This window comes from Panthera uncia, chromosome B4, assembly GCF_023721935.1.
Source record: "Panthera uncia isolate 11264 chromosome B4, Puncia_PCG_1.0, whole genome shotgun sequence".
NCBI classification, from domain to species: domain Eukaryota; kingdom Metazoa; phylum Chordata; class Mammalia; order Carnivora; family Felidae; genus Panthera; species Panthera uncia.
Window position 1 is genome coordinate 137,723,208 of NC_064809.1, and position 17,856 is coordinate 137,741,063.

A 17,856-nucleotide genomic window follows, 5' to 3' on the forward strand; every position below is an offset into this window, starting at 1 on the left:
TCAGTCTACACAATACCAACCTTGTCTGGGGGCACAGCCTCCTCCAGCTCACCCCCAGCTGTGTGGCCGGGGGAAGGAGAGGGAGCCGTGGGCTCCAAATGCTCCGGGCTCATTGGGCAGGCCCTTCTAGGCCCTTCCAGGCCTTTCCAGGCTGCCCGTCCTTTCTTCGGGGGCAGTCCACTTAGACCCCCAAAGCAGCCCGGTCTCTCTGCTCACAGGCCGGTCCCTGGAACCCTGGGACTCACCCGGTGTGGCATGGAGGTTCTGGCGGTGGCTGGGGTCAGCTCCCAGGTCACCTGGCTGGCAGGCGGTGGAGCCCCGCCCCAGATACGGGCCCTCAGGGGTGACCGTCGCCCCTTTGGCCTGTGATCTGCTGGAGGGGATCTTGGCTGAGGAATGGGGGCCCAGACTTGACTGAAAAGCTCCTCTGGGGGCTGGGAGGGGTTGGAAGACACGGGTGTAAGAGGCCCTGGCCAGGCCACCAGCTTTGGAAAGGGTGCGAGCCGCCCCGAGGCCTGGGTGCGAGCCCCTTCCCATCTCCCTCTCCCTCCAGGGCTCCTGCCGTCCACTCTCCGTCAGCAGCCAGAGGGCTTCCACACATGCAGGTGGCGATGCCCACTCCCACTTAACAGCCCGGTGCCCTTCTCAGGCCCCGCAGGCACACCCAGGACCTACACGGTTCGCTCTGCCTCTTGCTAAGCCCGAGATCCCAGGAGTCTGGGCCTAAGCGGCTTGGGTGGGTGAAGGCGGGCTGATGGACGTCCCGAGGCCCCCGACAGTTGGAACCAGAGCCCCGGCCAGGGGTGGTGGACACGCAGGGAGGAGGAAGCTGCACCGCGGGTGCCCAAGGATGGACCTCGGGGGTGGGGGTGGGGCCGGGCCCCTACCTTCCGTCCGGCCTGGCTTCGCCCTGGCTCAGAAGCCTGGCCTGACTCCAAGGCAGGTGGCCCCTCTGTCCCCCACTGGCGCCCGGTCTCCCGAGCAGCGCACACTACCCCCGCCCTGAGAGTGAGAGCCAGCGACCGGCTCTGAGCTGCGGATGGGGTCCAGCCCCGGCCTCCTGCGGCCCGTGAGCGTCCACTGCCCCCGCACCCCCGGGGTCGAGGCCCAGGCCCGGCACTCACTGCATTGAAGATCACACAGCTGCTGGGGGGTGGAGAAGTGCACATCGGTCCTCCAGCCCTGCAGGCGGAGGGGGGGCAGCTCGGTCAGCCCGCGGCCCCCTCCCTGCACCCCAACCGTGTCCCCCAGAGCGACAGCCTGGAGAGGAGCTTTGGGGGGCAGGAGTTCCCCTGTGGGCTGATGGCAGGGAAACAGGTCTGGGACTGGAGCAGGTGGGTGGGGGTGGGGTGGGGCGGCACCACCCACCTGGATGCAGGTGCTGGGGGCACAAGCCTCGTCCCTGGGGATGTCCACGAAGGCAACCGCGGAGTCAGCCATGAAGCCACCCTGGGTTGGGAGAGGGGCAGGTCGTGGGAAGTGGGGGTGGGGGGCAAGACCGGCCGTAGTGTGTCGCTGTGGCACAGTGACACAGGTGTCACACACAGCAGAGCAGCCCCGCACCCCTCCACACCGGGCGGTCTCCAGGGAAGCCAAGGGGTCAACCACCTTCCCCAGGAAGGCGCCCACCCCGCCTGGCTCACTGAGGCTGGAGGGAGAGGCGTGGCCCGGATCGCTGGGTGGCAGGCAGGGGGCCACATCTTCCTTTGGTGACACAGGTGCACCTTGAAGCTGGCAGCGCTGGGCGAGAAGAAGGTGACTCGGAGGTGGCCCTGAGACGCGGCTGGCCGGACAGTCATCTTCCAGGCTGTGGGGTGGAGCGTTGAGGCCCAGCAGCCCCCCCTCCGCCCCCCGCCACTTCCACTCCCCTTCTCACTGACCCGGCACCCTGTCATCCTGCCTGCCTGGCCACGAGGCATCTCTCGGAGCGCAGAAAAGGGCGTTATTTGCTGCAACCGCACAGCAAAAGGCGCAGGCCCCCTCCCTGCCCTGCGGCCCCATGGAGAGCTCACCTGGGAAGCCTAGTCGTTCGAAAGGGCACCTCACCCAGAAGCCCCGGCCGGTGGAGAACTGCAGAGAGGACATGAGGGGTGAGCTGTGGCAGGTGGGGGGTGGCCGGGGGCTCGGGCAGGCTGGGGCTCCTTCCCGCAGAGCCATTCAGCTGCACCCGCTGTCAGACCAGGGTTGGGGGCAGAGGGGGTCACTGGGAGGCTGGACCCCAGGGCCGGGCAAGGTCTGGAGTGAGTGTGGCTGCACGTCCCCGCCCCCACGCCCCGATCCCTCTGCCGACCCCTCTGCCGGCCTCCCTGCTGCCTCTCCCTAAGCTCCAGGCTGGCGCCGGCCCACTCACCTTCAGGCAGAGCTGGGGCTGTGTGTCCACCAGCGGGTACTGCACCTGTGGGGGGGCTCGGGTCAGGCCCTGGCCGTCCGTGCCCACCCCCACCCCGCCGGGTGGCCACTCACCCTGCCCCGTGCCGACCGGCCGGAGTGCTCCAGCTCGTGGCAGAGGGCCCCTGGCTCCGGGCGCCAGCACAGGCTCACGTGGCCGCTCACGGGACAGGCGGGCTCCCAGCTCAGTGCCTGGCTTCCGGGGTGGTAGCGGATGGCGTCCCACAGTGCCTCTGTGTCTGCAGGGACCCTCCCCAGGGGCTCCAGTCAGCTGAGCCCAGCACCTGCTTCAGGGACTGCTGGGCCACGTCGAGACTCAGGTGCAGTTTCCCTGCGGGTCTCTGGGCCCTGGCCAAGAGAGTGTGTGTGTGTGTGTGTGTGTGTGTGTGTGTCCGTGTGCCTGTGCGGTGTCAGGGAGCAGAGCCCAGCGCAGGGTAACACTCCTCCACCCCCCAGAGAGCCGCTCTCGACAACACTTGCTTCTTCTTCCGGGTGAGCAGGGCCGGGGCTCGTGCACACGTGTACGCTGGGCGCGCGCACGCGGGCACACCCATGTCTGCAGATTCTGCCACTGAAAGGGCTTGCTTGGGACACCCCTTCGGCTACGTGTTGCCTGAGGCACGCTCAAGGACCTGGGCCGGCCCGGCCCCACCCTGCCAGGCACCTTGGACGCGCTCACCTTTCCCGCCCCCTACTCCACACCACGGGGCACTTGCCATTTTCGAAGGGACAGGCCTGCATCCGCACTGCGTCAGGGGTCGCAGACCAGCCCTGCGGGAGGGGCCGGGGTCAGCGCAGGTCCTGCCCTTCCCTCGTCTCCTCCCAGCAGTGAAGGCCACACGCTCACTGACCTCAAGGCACAGGCACGGCAGCTCTCGGCTGTAGGGCAGAGAGACGGCGCTGGAGACCCTGTTCACCGTCACCTGCAGCGGAGTGGAGGGCTCAGGGGCTGGGGGCCCGGTGGGTGGGCGTGGCCTGGGCTGGGACGGGGCGGGGCGTGACGGCCCGGGGTGGGTGGGGCCTGGGGCTTGTGGGCGGGTGGAGCCCGGGCTCGGGTGTGGGGCGGAACTTGGTCTGGGCCCGGAGGCGGTGTCCGGGGCCGGGCTCACCCGCACTGGGGCACCCATGTCCTCACAGGTGAACCACTTGAGGCAGAGCCGCACGTAGTAGTCGGAGTCCGCGCGAGCCTCGGGCACCTGTACCAGAATGACCTTGCGGCCGCGGTCTACCCAGTAGGAGAACTTCCCGGCTACAAAAAGGCGGGCGGGCGGCAGGTGGAGGCCACGCTGGGACTAGAGGTCACTGGACACAGGTCCCCACCTGTCCCGAGAGCCTCGAGGTGGTGACCCCTGCCAGCCCTAGGCACCTGGGGACCCATCGTGATCTCCCAAGTGGGGCGGGCAGAAGATCCCGGTGGGAGGGCGGTGGGTGCCCGCAGCAACCTGCGGGGCTTCCCAGGGGCTGCGGGGCTGTGGTCCCACCCGGGGAGGGGGCCTCACCAAAGCAGAAGGGCAGGTTCCTCCCCACGTCTTGGTCTCTGCAGTCTGCAAACGCATAGGCAATGGTGGGCCCAGCCACTCTGTCCCCAGGAGCCGCACACCCGGGTGGGCCTCTGCACATGTGCTCCACAGAAAGAAGTCCCGCCTCTCCAGGGAGGCCGTGACCCGGAGCTAAGCCAAGGCGCTTGCTGGGAGCTGTGCAGCATGGGGCCCTGCCCCCTTCCTCGCGTGTCCCACCCCGAGTCGGTCCCTAGACGCCAGAGGCAGCCGTGCCGGGGCTCGCCGCAGGGGCTCTCACCTTCCACGTGGTATTGTTGGTCCAGCCAGACCCCACAGAAGTGGGGCACTGTCCTCAGGGTGACGTAGAGGCTCTGGGCCACGCTTACTTCGAAGCATTCAAAGTGCACCTGGAGCTGGGCAGGTGCAGGTGTGAGCCAGGCGCACCTGGGGTCTCCACCTACCCACCCCCCGCCAGGCCAGCCCCGCCGGGCACAGCCGGAGCTCCGCAGAGGGGGTGCCCGTTCCTCGGGCATCGGGTCGGTCGGGTGTCGAGGAAGGGGGGGCAGCCCCGGGACAGCTGCCCCTGCCTGACAAAGGCTTGGGCTGGGTGGCCCGGCAGGTGTGGGTCAGGCCCTGGCCTCACCTGCTGCCCCACACGTAGTCGGTGGGAGGCCCTTGAGACCCGCACGCTCTGACACTGGGTCTCCTGGGTGTCGAGGCTCATGGAGCAGGCCTCCAGGCCCCGCAGGCTCTCTGGGTGAAGGGAGGGACCGGGCAGGGCTTGTCAGATGGGGCAGTGAATCCTGTCCTCCTCTCCTCTCTCCGCGATGTGCGGCTAGTGGGGCCGCCCTGCCCCACCGGGCCCGTCGGATGGTGGGGGCTAAAGGAGCCCGGAGCCCACCCCCCTCCCAGTCAGCACACCCCGAGGCCTCTCACCGTGCAGCGTGAGGGAGGCCTGCACACGCAGGAGCAGGGAGCAACCGTCGTGGGGGGCACACCTCATGGCAGTGGAGAGCGTCAGGGCCTCCAGGATGGACCTGGACATGGACGAAGGGGACTGCCGGCAGAAGCTGCTAAGAATATTCCCTGAGGAGGGGAGATGAGGGTGAGTGCCACGGGGCTCTCCCCCAGCACCCCGGTTAGGCCGTGTGGGTGGCCCGGCCTGGGGGGAGCCCTCGGGCTGCATGTCTGGGGAGGGGTCCTCACCATCTCGCCCCAGAGCCATCAGGGAGCTGGCCCCCAGTGAGTAGTGGACCCGCCCCTGAGCCAACTGTCTGTTGGGGATCAGGAGTGGGGCCAGGCCCGGGAGCAGGCCACACCTGAGTGTGGGTGGCTGCTGCCCTGCCTGGGGTGCAGGGGTGAATGGAGCCTGCCTTCCCATAAGCTGGCAAGCCCCATCGCCCATCTTCAAAGATGAGCAACAGAAAAGGCCTGCTAGGGGCCCCTGGGTCATGACCCCAATGTCATGCAGCCTCGGGCTCTGTTCACAGGCCAGCGGCTGCCCTAGTGCAGGCAGGACTGGCCCGGAGGCCTTGGCGGGGCTGGGGCTGGGGCAGGCCCTAGGGCTGAGCAGCAGTCGTGGCCTTCGCTTGGCCGGGCTTGCAGCTGGGGACTTGGGGGACAGTGGAGTTAGTTCCACACGAGCCGTGGAGCCCTGGGGAGGCCTGTGCCCCCCAGAGTCAGCGGCCCGGGTGCCCTCCTGCGTGCAGGGCTGTGGCTCGTCTGCAGGCATGAGAGGTGGCGTTCAGGCCTGGTGCCACGTGAGGTGGAGGGAGCAACCCCGCGGTGGGACCATGTGTCCAGGGAGGGGAAGGTGCATGTGCTCAGTGGGTGCTTCGGGGGCTCAGAACCCCCAGGGTCCCACAGGGCATATGAGGAGGACGTCACTGGGGACAGAACTCAGGGGAAGTGCAGGCATCACAGCCTGTCAGACCAGGCTGAGGCGCTGACATGCAAATCAAGGGGGAGGCAGAGGAAGATGGCGACCAGACGCCTCTGCGGTGAGACCGAGGCGGGAACGGGCGCTCCTCAAAGGCCCTAGCGCTCGAGGCCTGAGGCGCTGACCTGAAGGCACAGAGCAGCCATCTGTCCCCAAGCCTGGGGCCACAGGCTGCTTCTGCTCAGGGACCTTCTCCAGATGGAATGCAAGCAGATGGTCTATGGAGAAGGCAGGTCTTTGCAGGAGGCCAGTGGCCCGACCACGGGGGCACGGACAAACATGCTGTGGTAGGTAAGGCACTGTGGAGCCTGTCACTCAACAGGGCCCATACTGACTGGCTTCAGAAACAGACTCCACGAGACCTGAATACGTTCATGGGAAAGAAGTCCGGCTCCGTGGATCCCACTGTGGCCAAGATGGAGTCATGGTGGTGAGGTTTACCCTCCTGCCTGACACAGCCTGGAAAACCAGACGAAATATGTGGAGCGGTGGTTTCACGACATGACACGAGGAAAAGAAGGAGAGCGATGTCCTTGGCACAGGGGACACATACGTGAGTTCCGCACGTGCGCCAGTGTCTCGAGAGCGTTTTCAGGCTGTGGTGGAGGGAGGGGATCCGGAGGAGCCCGGCACTCTCCCTGAGTCGAGGAAACGGGCAGAGAGCCTGGGCCGACCAAAGCACCAGCACTAGCAGGACGGAGTGTGAGACAGGAGAGAAGGCTTCGGAGAGAACCGCGAAGAACGTCCACCCTGCCAGGCACAGGTCAGCACACGCACGTGAGGGAACTACCGGAGGCAGGGGAGGAACCGGCCCAGAGGATCTGAGGGAAGAGTGTCCTGCACTCGTACGGGGCCGAGAATAGTTCCCGTTCTCAGCCGGGCACTGGGTAGGTGCCACCCACGCGAGTCTTGCCTCAGTAGGGGATAATTAGCCTCAGACTGATTGCTGCTCTCATCCCGCCCAACGTGTCTTAAAAGCGAGACCCCAAAAAGTTTAAGCTGTTTGCAAGTAACTTAACTGTATTCCAGGAAAGCCTCAACAATATTTGTACGAACAAAAATACATATCCAGAACATAACGGGGTAAAATTCACGGTGTCTGCCATCCAATAAAAAATTACAAGACATGCAAGGAACCAGGAAAATACAGTCTATAATGAGAAGAATCGATTAATTGAAACTGATACAGGTATTAGAATTGTTAGTCAAGAACATTAAAACAATTATTATAACTGTATTCCGTATGTTCGAAAAGTTAATTATAGATATGGAAGATTGGATAGATGGGTAGATAGATCTCAAATCCAACTTCTAGAGAAAGACTATAATGTCTGAGATGAAAAAATACATCAAATGGGATTAATAGCGGATGAGATATTAAAAGAAAAGAAGACCGGGGAAGCTAACATGGCAATAGAAAGCATCCAAAAGTAAATGGAAAGAGATAACGATGATGATGGTATAACAGTAGAAGCTTTGGCAGGACAACTTCAGTGACTTAATGCATGTGTAATTAGAATCCCCAGAGGAAGGGGGGATGAAACAAAATCTTGAAGAAGTGATAGATATCTCCCCAACTTGATGAAAACTGTAAACTCGCAGATCCAGGAAGCTTGGTGAGTGCCAAGTGTAAGAAAGATGAAAAAAATCATGAGGGGGAGAAGGTGTGACTACAACAGCATAAATGCCCAGAGGGCAGGAGTGGAGCTGCCAAGGGTAGGATCGTAGGCTATTTGTGAGGTGCTGCGTTATCACTTGAAGGGAGACTCGAAGGAGTTAAAGATGTATATTATAAATGCCAAAAAAAAAAAAAAAATCCAAAAAGCAAAACAAAAAAACACCAAAGCAATCACTAAAATAACAGTTTGAACTAATAAGTCAACTAAGAAGATAAAATGAAATCACACACACACACACACACACACACACACAGAAATAACTAATAAGGCAGAACAAGAAAAGGTTAATGAAGAAGAGATGGAACAAAACACAAATAGGAAGAAGATCAGTTAAACCTAACCGTCTCAGGGCACCTGGGTGGCTCAGTCAGTTGAGCATCCGACTTCAGCTCAGGTCATGATCTCGCGGTGAGTTCGAGCCCCGCATAGGGCTGTGCGCTGACAGCTCGGAGACTGGAGCCCGCTTCGGATTCTGTGTCCCCCTCTCTCTCTCTGCCCCTCCCCTGCTCATGCTCTGTCTCTCTCTGTCTCAAAGATAAATAAAAACATTTAAAAAATTTAAAAAACCTAACCATCTCAATAATCATATTAAGCATAAATGTTTAATACCACAGTTAGGCAAAGATTTTCAGACTGTACAGAAAAGCAACACCCAACTGTAAACTGCTTATAAGGCATACACTTTAAATAGAAAGACACAAATGCAAAAAGACACAACATGCTAAGGCTAATCAAAAGAAAGCTGGAGTAGCTGTTACCAGACAACATGGATTTCATGGCAAAGAATGGGATATTATCAGGGATAAGGATATTCATTTCACAGTAACAGAGGGAACCATTCATCAGGAGGACACAACATCCAGAACTGATATTATGCACATAATATCATAGTTTCACAGTGCGTAAAACGAAACTGATAAAAATACAGGGGGGAAGAGACGAGCCCACAACTATAGTTGGCTGCAATAGTCTTTCCTCTATACTTGACAGAACTAGCAGGCGGAAAACCGGAAAGAATAGAGTGACCTTGTATAACACAACCTACCAGCTTGACTTGATTGGCATTTACAGAACACCCCACCAATGACAGCAGAGTCTGCATGCTTTTCAAATGGAACATTTATCAAGAGAGACTATGTTCTGGCACATAAAAGTCTCAGTAAATTCACAAGGATTCAGATCAAACAAACCATCTTCTCTGATCAAAATGGAATTAGAAATCAATAAAATATTCCTGGAAAATTTCCCAACATTTGAAAACTAAACAATACACTTCTACATAACCCTTGGGACAAAGAAGACACGAAAAGGGAAATAAGAAATTACTTTGAACTGAATGAAAATGAAAAAACAACGTGTAAAAACATTTGGATGCCTGCCAAAGATTCATCTTTGAAAGATGCTGGTAAGAGAATGAAAAGACGAGTCACAGACTGAGGGAAAATACTTGCAGATCATATACCTGGTAAGGAACTTGTATTCAGAACGTGTGAAGAGCTCTCCAAATTTAATAACAAGGAAACCAACAACCCAGTAAAGAGTAATATTGAACAGATTCTTCACCACGGAAGATAAAAGTGGGAGAGAAGCCCGTGAGGAAAGGCTCAACATCGACAGACGTTAGGGAAATGCAAACTTAAGCCACAATGAGCTAGTGTTACCTTGTGGAATGGCTCAGATGGAAAGGACCGACCACACCGAGTGTAGACAAGGATGTCCAGGCATAAGAATCCTCGCACACTGCTGGCGGGAACAGAAAATGTCACAACCACTTTACAAAACGATTTGGCAATTTTTTAGAAGGTAAGTGTACACCTGCTGTACGATGCAGACATCCCATGCCTTGATATTCACCCCAGAGTGATGAGAAAGGCTTGCCCATGAATGTTGATTGTGGTTTCGTTTTTAGAAGCCAAAACCTGGAGACAGCCCAAATGTTCATCAGCAGGTGAGTGGGCAAGCAGACCGTGGCATAGCCATCCAGCGCGACGGGCTTTTGACACACGCCACACGCGGATGAATCCAGATATGATTATGCCGAGCGAAAGAATGCAGACACAAGAGTACCCACTGCCTGATTCCATGCATCTAAAGTTTGAGAAAATGTGAGCTAATCGCTATGGAAAGAAAGCAGATATGTGGTTGTCCATTATCCTGACGGAGGTAATGGTTTCACAGGTTTCACGTAAAACCTTAGCAAACTGGATATTTAAAATATATACAGTCTGTTTTAGGTCGGCCGTATGTCAATAATGCCATAAAGCAATTTCCTCCTTCCTGCTCGTCTACAATGTGCACAAGAGGCAGGTGGTGTCCTTGGCGAGATGCGGTGCTGAGCCTGGCCCCAGAGGAGCGGGTTTCTCCCAACCCAGTTTAAAGTTGTACAAGACCATGGGGCGCCTGGGTGGCTCAGTCAGCTAGGTGTCCGACTTCAGCTCAGGTCATGATCTTGCAGTTCGTGGGTTTGAGCCCCATGTCGGGCTCTGTGCTGACAGCTCGGGGCTCAGAGCCTGGAGCCTGCTTTGGATTCTGTGTGTGTGTGTGTGTGTGTGTGTGTGTGTCTCTCTCTCCCTCCCCCACTCACTCTCTCTCTCAAAAATAAATAAACATTTAAAAAATTTTTAATTTACACAAGACCAGAAGTGGGAAAAATAAAGCAATAATTTTTTAAAAAAGGCTTGGGGCGCCTGGCTGGCTCAGTTGGAGGAGCGCGTGACTCTTGATCTGGGGGTTGGGAGTTCGAGTCCCACGCTGGGTGTAGAGATTACTGAAAAATAAAATCTTAAAAAAAAAAAAAAAAAAAAAAGGTAGAGCCATTGAAAAGAAAGGCTCGTGGTCAGCATGGAAAATAGTGAACTATATGGATGGAAATCTGCTTATTTAAAAAAAATTTTTTTTACATATATTCATTTTTGAGAGACAGAGCACAAGTGGGGGAAGGGCAGAGAGAGGAGACACAGAATCCGAAGCAGGCTCCAGGCTCCGAGCCATCAGCACAGAGCCCGACGTGGGTCTCGAACCCACGAACTTTGAGATCATGACCCGAGCAGAAGTCGGACGCTTAACTGACCGAGCCACCCAGGCACCCCGGACAGCTGCTTATTTAAAATAAAATGTCTAAGAGTAGGCTCTTGTCCCAAATTAGCCTGACAAAATGGGGAGAGGGTATCTAGAGGAAAGGCGAAGAGATCCAGGCATGCTCGACTATTTGTGGTGCAAAACCGGAAAACAAGACACTGTCGTTCTGTGGATTTCATCGTGAACCCCAAGTCTGTCACGAAGACCCAGGGAGAAGTAAACACACTTGGTCTCTAAACGGTTTTCAGAACTGCCGCAGGGCCTTACTAGAAGAAGGCCTAACAGATGTATTTTAAAAAGCAGAAATAGGACCCCAAAAGGAAGAAGTAGGTTACAAAAGGGAACAGGGAACACAGGAGTTGGTCAAACACGATGGTGAATTCAAATGCATATTGACAAAGGAAGAGGGGGAGAAAGAAAGCTTCTGTGTGTTTAAAAACAAGCGGGGGTTCGCTTCCCGCGACGCGGTGGACCCGGCCCTTTGGGCCAGCCTGCTGCTGAAGACAGCGACCGCTGGACGAAAAGCCGTACATATAAAAAGCCTCCCCAAAGCTTGTGAAAGGTGATGAAAGAATCAGGATCCTCAGGCCACAGCCGGAGAAAGGGCAGAGGGATGCAGTGCACAGGAAGCCACGTCTGCTGAGGGCATCACAGAGCTGCCCCCGTGTCGCCCTGGGTGGGGGGAGCCGGGAGGGACACCCCAACCCTTGGCCCCGTGTGGCGGTGGCTGGTCTGAGCAGGCAGGGAGGAAGAGAGAGCTTCCCGCAACCTCTGGTGGGTTAGGGTGCTGGTTCCCAGCCCTGGTTTGCATCTCTAGGAAGGTCCGTGAGACCTCAACCTGTTTTTCAATTCAAAATGGTCCCGATGGCCCTGACAGTCAGGCACTACCCCTGGGTACTGCTCAGAAACAGACGTGAATCTGGGCTGGAGAAGCCCCTTCATCCTAGGCCTCGGAGAATGCCAAGAATCATTTCTCAAGGGCACTGAGCACACAAATTATTTTCTAAGTTTATTTATCTTGAGAGAGAGAGAGAGAGCGAGAGCCCTAGAGGCAGTGAGCACACGTGGGGGAGGGGCAGAGAGAGAGAACCCCAAGCAGGCTCCTCCCTGTCAGCGCAGAGCCCCACACGGGGCCTTGAACTCGTGAACCATGAGATCATGAGCTGAGCCAAAATCAAGAGTTGGATGCTTCACTGACTGCGCCACCCAGGCGGGAGCAGACATATTTAAAGATAAATAGTCCAGAAAACAAAGTGACAAGAGGGAGAACCAGCAGAAACAGGCTTTGGACAACCCCCCAGAGCCTTCCAGTGACGGGTACCTCGGATGTGAGCTACAGACCAACCATGCTGAGACAAGCTTGAAAAAACGTGCAGTGGGGAAAACTACAAAGAGGGACCAAGCACATTCCAAAGAAACAAACAGAATTTCTAGAAATGAAGCCCACAGAAATAGAAATTAAAAATGCAACAAACGATTTTTAGAGTGGACTGGACCTCAGCAAACAGAGACTTAGAGAAGTGAATGATCACAGCAAATGATCCAGAGGGCGGCAGAGAGAAAAAAGGTGGGGGTGGGGTGTGGGGGGAACACAGCAGACACATGAAGAAATGTGGAGAAGTAAAATGGCCAAGATGAGTCTGAGGACGTCCCAGAAGGGGAGGGAAGGGGCAGGACAGAGGTCACAGCTAGCTCTGAAAAGGCTCACACAATAAAGTAAAAGTCCCCCTTATGAACATGGTTGCAAATCCTAAATAAAATTTTAGCAACTTGATTTAATAATTTAGTAGACATGACCAGATAGGATTTGTTTCAGGACTGTAAGTGTGGTCAACATGAGAAAATCTATCAGGACAATTCACCTCATTAAAAGATTAAAGGAGGAAAACTATATGATTATCTTCACAGATGCACAAAGTTTAAAAAGAATGTTTAAAAAACTAGGAAAAGGAAGGCACCTCCTTGTCTAGATCAAGGCCATCTACTTCAAAGGCCTCATACACCTGATATTTGATGGTAAGCCTGGGGAGTCGTTGCCATAAATATCAGAACTAAGACAAGGGTTCCCCATTCAACATTGTCTTGGTGATTGGAGCCAGGGCCATAAGACCAGAAACAAACAAAAACCATACGTTTATAAACTGTCATCATTTGTAGAATATGCAATTACTTATACATAAAAACTTAAGAGACTCAATGGGAAATTTATTAGAAATAACAGAGGTGTTTTGTTTTGTTTTGTTTTTTGGGAGAGAGAGAGAGAGCTGGGGAGGGGCAGAGAGAGGGAAGAGAGGAGAATCCTAAGCAGGCTCCATGCTGCCAGCACTGAGCCCAACGTGGGGGTCGAATTCATGAACTGTGAGATCATGACCTGAGCTGAAATCTAGAGTCGGGCGCTTACCCAACTGAGCCACCCAGGCATCCCTGAAATAACAAAGAGTTTTTAACAAATGTGTTGGACACAAGATCAATATACAAAAACAGCATTGCTCTACACAAGCAAAACCAACCTGAAAATACAATAAAATAAGGAAACCGTTTACAGTATCCTTCTGCCTCTAAAGACCATAAATAAATGTTTTGAGGAAGATGTAAATAAATGGAAAGGCATACCATGTTCATGGTTGGAAGACTCAACTCTGATGTCATTTCTGTTTCAAATTAAGTAATAAATTCAATGCAATTCCTATCAAAATGTGTAATGTTGTAACTAATAATAAATATATATTGGTCTGTGCCCATTATCTGGTGCAGAGATCCTAAAACCCTTGGAATTTCCCAAGAGATAAGAGCCTGGAAGGTGTCTTTGGTCCTTTATAACAAACCACTTTCAACCACACCTGAATTTATGTTAATGAGGTAAGCCCCCCTAACCTGGGGGCTCTGAGGCTAAACTGATGGTCCAGGTAACATGGAACTGAGTTAATTGTTCGGTAATATTAAAAAATACACACATTGGAAAATACCTACTGATATTTTCAGTAAATTTGACAAATAATCAAAAATTCATATTGGAGGAGTGAGAGCGTATAAAATGTTAGGACCCTTTTTTTAAAGCTTTTTAATGTAAAAATGAAAATTAGATACCGAAAAGCTCACCCCAAAAAACAGCTTTGTGAATTATCACAGAGCAGATTGCCTGATCATCACCAGACGGCCAGTCCCCAGCCAATCAAACCCCGTCATTCACTCCAGAACCAGCACGCTGACTTCCGTCGTAACGATTTTGCATTTCTTTATGGTTTGATCACACTCTTCACACACTATACCTGAGGCTTGTCCATTTGTCAAACTTGGCTTATCCAGGCTGTCTACATGTCTCCTCCCCTTTGCCGAATCAGCCTCCCGGCCAGGCGCCCTCAGGGGTGCAGCCCAGCACCCGTCTTGAGGCCCTTGTATTCCTGGCAAATCAGCAGCAGGACCCAGAGGTCTGGTTGCTCTCAGGGTCTAGATCTTTAGCAGGCTAGAGCTGGTGTTGAATGCCATCACAAGGAGGCATGCTGTGTCTGGACCTCGGCCACATGTGACATGTGACAGTGCTAGCTGTCACCAGCACTTCTGTCACTGGGAGATGCAAAATGGCGATCGAATTCTACGGTTTTGTTTCCACTTATGAGCTGGAATACCTACTTACTCCAAGGTGGCATTCACACAAGGCAGAATCAAGGCTTGATTCTTTCCTTTTACTTTCCCAGTTTTCAAGATGATGAATTGATTCCCTGTCCTCCAGAGAGGATGAAGAGTTCCTTTTTTTTTTTTTTTTTAATGGTATCATTATGAATACATGGGTTTACACATGGGTTGCAATTTATTGCGATTCTTGTTCTTTTTTTAAAGCTCAAATAATATCCACTTGGCGAATAGGGTCTTCAGGATGTCTCCCAAGTACCTTTGACAAGCACCACAGTCTTTGATAGCTTCCTTGCTCTCTGGTATGACAAGATGTCCCAGGTTCTTCCATACTCATTCTGCCCCAGACTGGGAATCAGCCACTTCTCTCAGAAGCCCTGCCTGGTTCCTTCTGGTGGGAAATGGTATTTTAAGACCACAGTCTGGGCACTAGGGAGGCTCATGGCTATGCGTTGGTCACTGGTTCTAGAATTTTTCTGTGGAAAGAGTGGCAATATATTTATATAAATGTAAGTATGACTCACGAGGTCATACTTATGTTACCAATTCAGAGTAAAGGTTTTACTTCACCTTTTCTATATGACATCTGCCTCTCCTTTCTTCCATGCTGAAATGTGGATGCTCAGGGACATGAGATAATACAAGGCAAACCCGTCCTAACTGTCGTTGGCTGTATGCAAACAACGTTACAGGCGCAAGTCTTAGTCACGGCGCCAACAGTCAGGATGATGAGAAATGGTAAAAACATGTCTTGGCATATACTTTTCTCATCTTTCCCCATTTTTCATGGTTGTTCCCTACCTACATCATCAGAACATAAAGCCGTGGCATTCCGTACTGTCTCTCTTGTCACATACAGTCTCGCAAATAGCCGCGTATGTAATTTACACACCTAATTCCCACGTTCGTCTCATCAGGCGGCTTGGCTGTTCCTCATGGGAACAGATTCCTAGCAGGTGCCTCATAGGGGCCCCTGGGGGAAACATTCCCAGTGTCCCTGCTTGTTGTGCTGTACGTGAACGTTGGCTGTTCTTTCATTGAAATATACTTGACGCACAACATTGTGTAAACTTAAGATACACAACCCGTCGATCTGACACATTTATACACTACAATGTGGCTGATGTGTCCACCGCACCTCTACCGGGTCACATAATTATCTTTACTTTTTTGAGTTTGGGATAATTAAGATCCAGTCCCTTAGCAAGTCTGATGACTGGAATACAATATTGTGGTAATATTCACTGCACCGTGCATTAGGGTTTGACCGTCCTTCTGGTGGAAAATGTTGAAAAGTCTGATCTAATATGCTTTTCTTTCCACTGTAAGTTGTCTGCTCTTTTTGCCTACCTGCCCAAAAGATTTCTCTCTTTTTATGATCCAGTAAGTTTACCAGAATACGTTTTGGTGTTAGATATTCAGAATCCATATTCTTGGGTTCATGGTTTGCCTTTTCAATAGCTAGTTTCAAGAAAAATTTTTTTTGAAATCTTCCGGGAAGTGTAGTTCTTAGTATCTGTTCTGTGGCCTTGGTTTGCTTCTTCAGAAAGAAGAAATGCACATCAGCTGTATTTTGGACATTCTCTGCCAACCTACGACACATACCATCTATTCACACATCATTTTAACCTCTCTTTCAGTTCTTTATTTTTGTAAATTTCCCCTTTTCACCTTGTATCCCTTCTGGGTGTTTAGTATCGGGTCTGTTCACGCAGGTTCTTCTACTGTAAGTCTTCATTTCTAAAATTATTTTTCCTTTATTTCTCATTCTGTGTGCTGTCACCTCGCTTCCGAGAATTTCTAATTTTGAAATAAAAGTTTACAGTTCGCGTGCCTTTCTGGTGCACCTCCATTGTCTGTTGGGACGTTGTTATACTCCTTATACCCTTTTATGTCACCGTGAGGGGTCTGGCCTCTGTCCCTGACACCAGTTTTCCTGAGGTTCCCGCAGGAGGCGCAGCTCCGGCCACAGAGCGCCCTCTCCTGTCGTCTTGGTGCAGCGTTTGGAAGCGGGGTGACGGTTTTCCCCCGCCCCCCGCCCGGTCCACGTCCTCTGCGGTCCTCGCTCTGTTCGGCCTCGACGGCACCTCAAGCTCCCCGGTGTGGGGCCGTCTCACGAGGGGTCCTGGCACTGGGGGGGCGCCGACAGCCGGCTCCCGCCGCGGGTCTGGGGGCGGGGGCGGGGGGGGGGGAAACAGGTGAGCCTTCCCGCTCCCGCCGCGGGTCTGGGGGCCGGGGTGGGGGGCAGGTGCGCCTTCCCGCGGGGGGTCATCAATGGCTGGGACCCCCCCCGCCCCCCCCACCCCCGCCATCGGGGGCGCAGCCGCAGATAAGCCAGCTCACCCGGGGCCACGCCCCCGTGTCACTCCCACCGTCCAGTTTGCACCTGCGGGTTCAGGGACGCGGGCGCGCACCGCCACCGCATCTCGCGGCACAGGTGAGGAAAGAAAGGAACGAGGGAGACTCGCTCGTCTCGTCGGGAACCAGCTGGGATCAGAGGCAGCCACCCCCTCCCCCCGCTGGAAAAGCGGACCCCGCGTGGGCGCAGTAAGCGCACAACCTGAGCGGTAAGTGGTCGGGCCGCTGATGGAGCCCCGGCGGCAAACAGACCCCAGGGAATTAAAGAGCTAAAGGAAAACGACACTTTTAAACCCTTAGAAACACAGCAAAGCAGGAAACCGGGAGACGGTGTCACCACCTCAGGACCGGGAAGAATTTCTTGCAAGATCCCCCCAGATCCACAAAACCCATTAAGAGGAGACTGGTAAACGAGACCGCATCAAACTGGAAAACTCGTCCGCGGCCTTACGGGTCAAAGGGAAACGGGGAAGCGCTCTGGTGGGAGGGGCACCCCAGGGACACGCGGGACCTCACCCATGCGGCCAAGGCCGTGACTGACAACGAAGCTATATTTAAATGGGGGCCATTTTGCACTGGACAAAACTGGACAAGTTGACAAGAGGAAATGGAGGTTTCCAGACACTCCTGCTGGGGCGGCAACTCGCGTGGCCCCTTTGGAAGGTGGCCTCGTCCAACGAAGCAGGAAGGGGCGACTTGTGTCTGCAGGCACACCGCTGTTGTGAGCTGGGGGCCTTGCCCACGTGCGCCAGGTGGTGGGCAGGGACATCCGGGGGACGCTCTGTCCTGTGAGGCAGGCAGGGAAGGCCCGTGCAGAGCAGGAAGGCCTCCCTGCTCTGGCCCCTGGGAGGGGACAGGGGACCCTGGTGACCTGGGTGGATGAGGGCCGGAAAGGCAGCCAGTCCCCCTCCGCCCGAGATGTACTCACGGTTCACTCGGTTCTTGCAGGCGAAGCCCTGAGGACAGAACGAGAGAGGGTGACAGGTCAGCCCGGCCGCTTGCTGTCCCGCCCCCTGAACCCAGCCCCGAAGGACCAGGAGAGTCACCCGGCCCCTCACTCTCTGCAGGGGCCTGGGGGTGCCACAGTCCCCCATTCCTCCTCCGTGTCCACGTGTTCTGGCTCCGCAGAAGCCCAGCCCAAGGCCTTGCATTCAGTGGTCAGTCAGGAAACTGTGGGGCCCGGACCCGACAGACCGGCCCCGAGCCAACTACTTCCCAACTTCTGCTGGTGCCGGAAGCTCCCCAGTTCGTTCTTTTTTTTATTATTAAAAATTTTAATGTTTAT

At 54.4% G+C, this 17,856-nt stretch overlaps 2 protein-coding genes across 6 annotated transcripts in view; both read right to left on the reverse strand.

The window, feature by feature from the left end:
* Window positions 1-915: 915 nt before the first annotated feature.
* On the reverse strand, window positions 916-5,097 carry IL17REL (interleukin 17 receptor E like). Its single transcript, XM_049626735.1, has 11 exons — window positions 4,824-5,097; window positions 4,531-4,640; window positions 4,186-4,300; window positions 3,498-3,637; window positions 3,240-3,311; window positions 3,105-3,159; window positions 2,464-2,627; window positions 2,351-2,395; window positions 2,013-2,070; window positions 1,362-1,807; window positions 916-1,182 (listed from the first exon to the last, which is right to left on the reverse strand). The coding sequence occupies exons 1-11, from the start codon at window positions 5,071-5,073 to the stop codon at window positions 916-918; spliced, it is 1,722 nt and encodes a 573-aa protein (XP_049482692.1). The 5' UTR covers window positions 5,074-5,097.
* A 12,007-nt stretch (window positions 5,098-17,104) lies between these two features.
* TTLL8 (tubulin tyrosine ligase like 8) overlaps window positions 17,105-17,856 on the reverse strand; it is a 66,539-nt gene continuing 65,787 nt past the window's right edge. For 4 of the 5 annotated variants that reach the window (XM_049626556.1, XM_049626557.1, XM_049626554.1 and 1 more), the window contains 2 exons: window positions 17,500-17,527; window positions 17,105-17,414 (listed from right to left, as the gene is read on the reverse strand). In XM_049626556.1, coding sequence (XP_049482513.1) covers window positions 17,126-17,414; window positions 17,500-17,527 — 317 coding nt within the window. In that variant the 3' untranslated portion in view covers window positions 17,105-17,125. The remainder of the gene's footprint in view (window positions 17,415-17,499; window positions 17,528-17,856) is intronic. The other variant, XM_049626555.1, reaches the window with a different exon arrangement.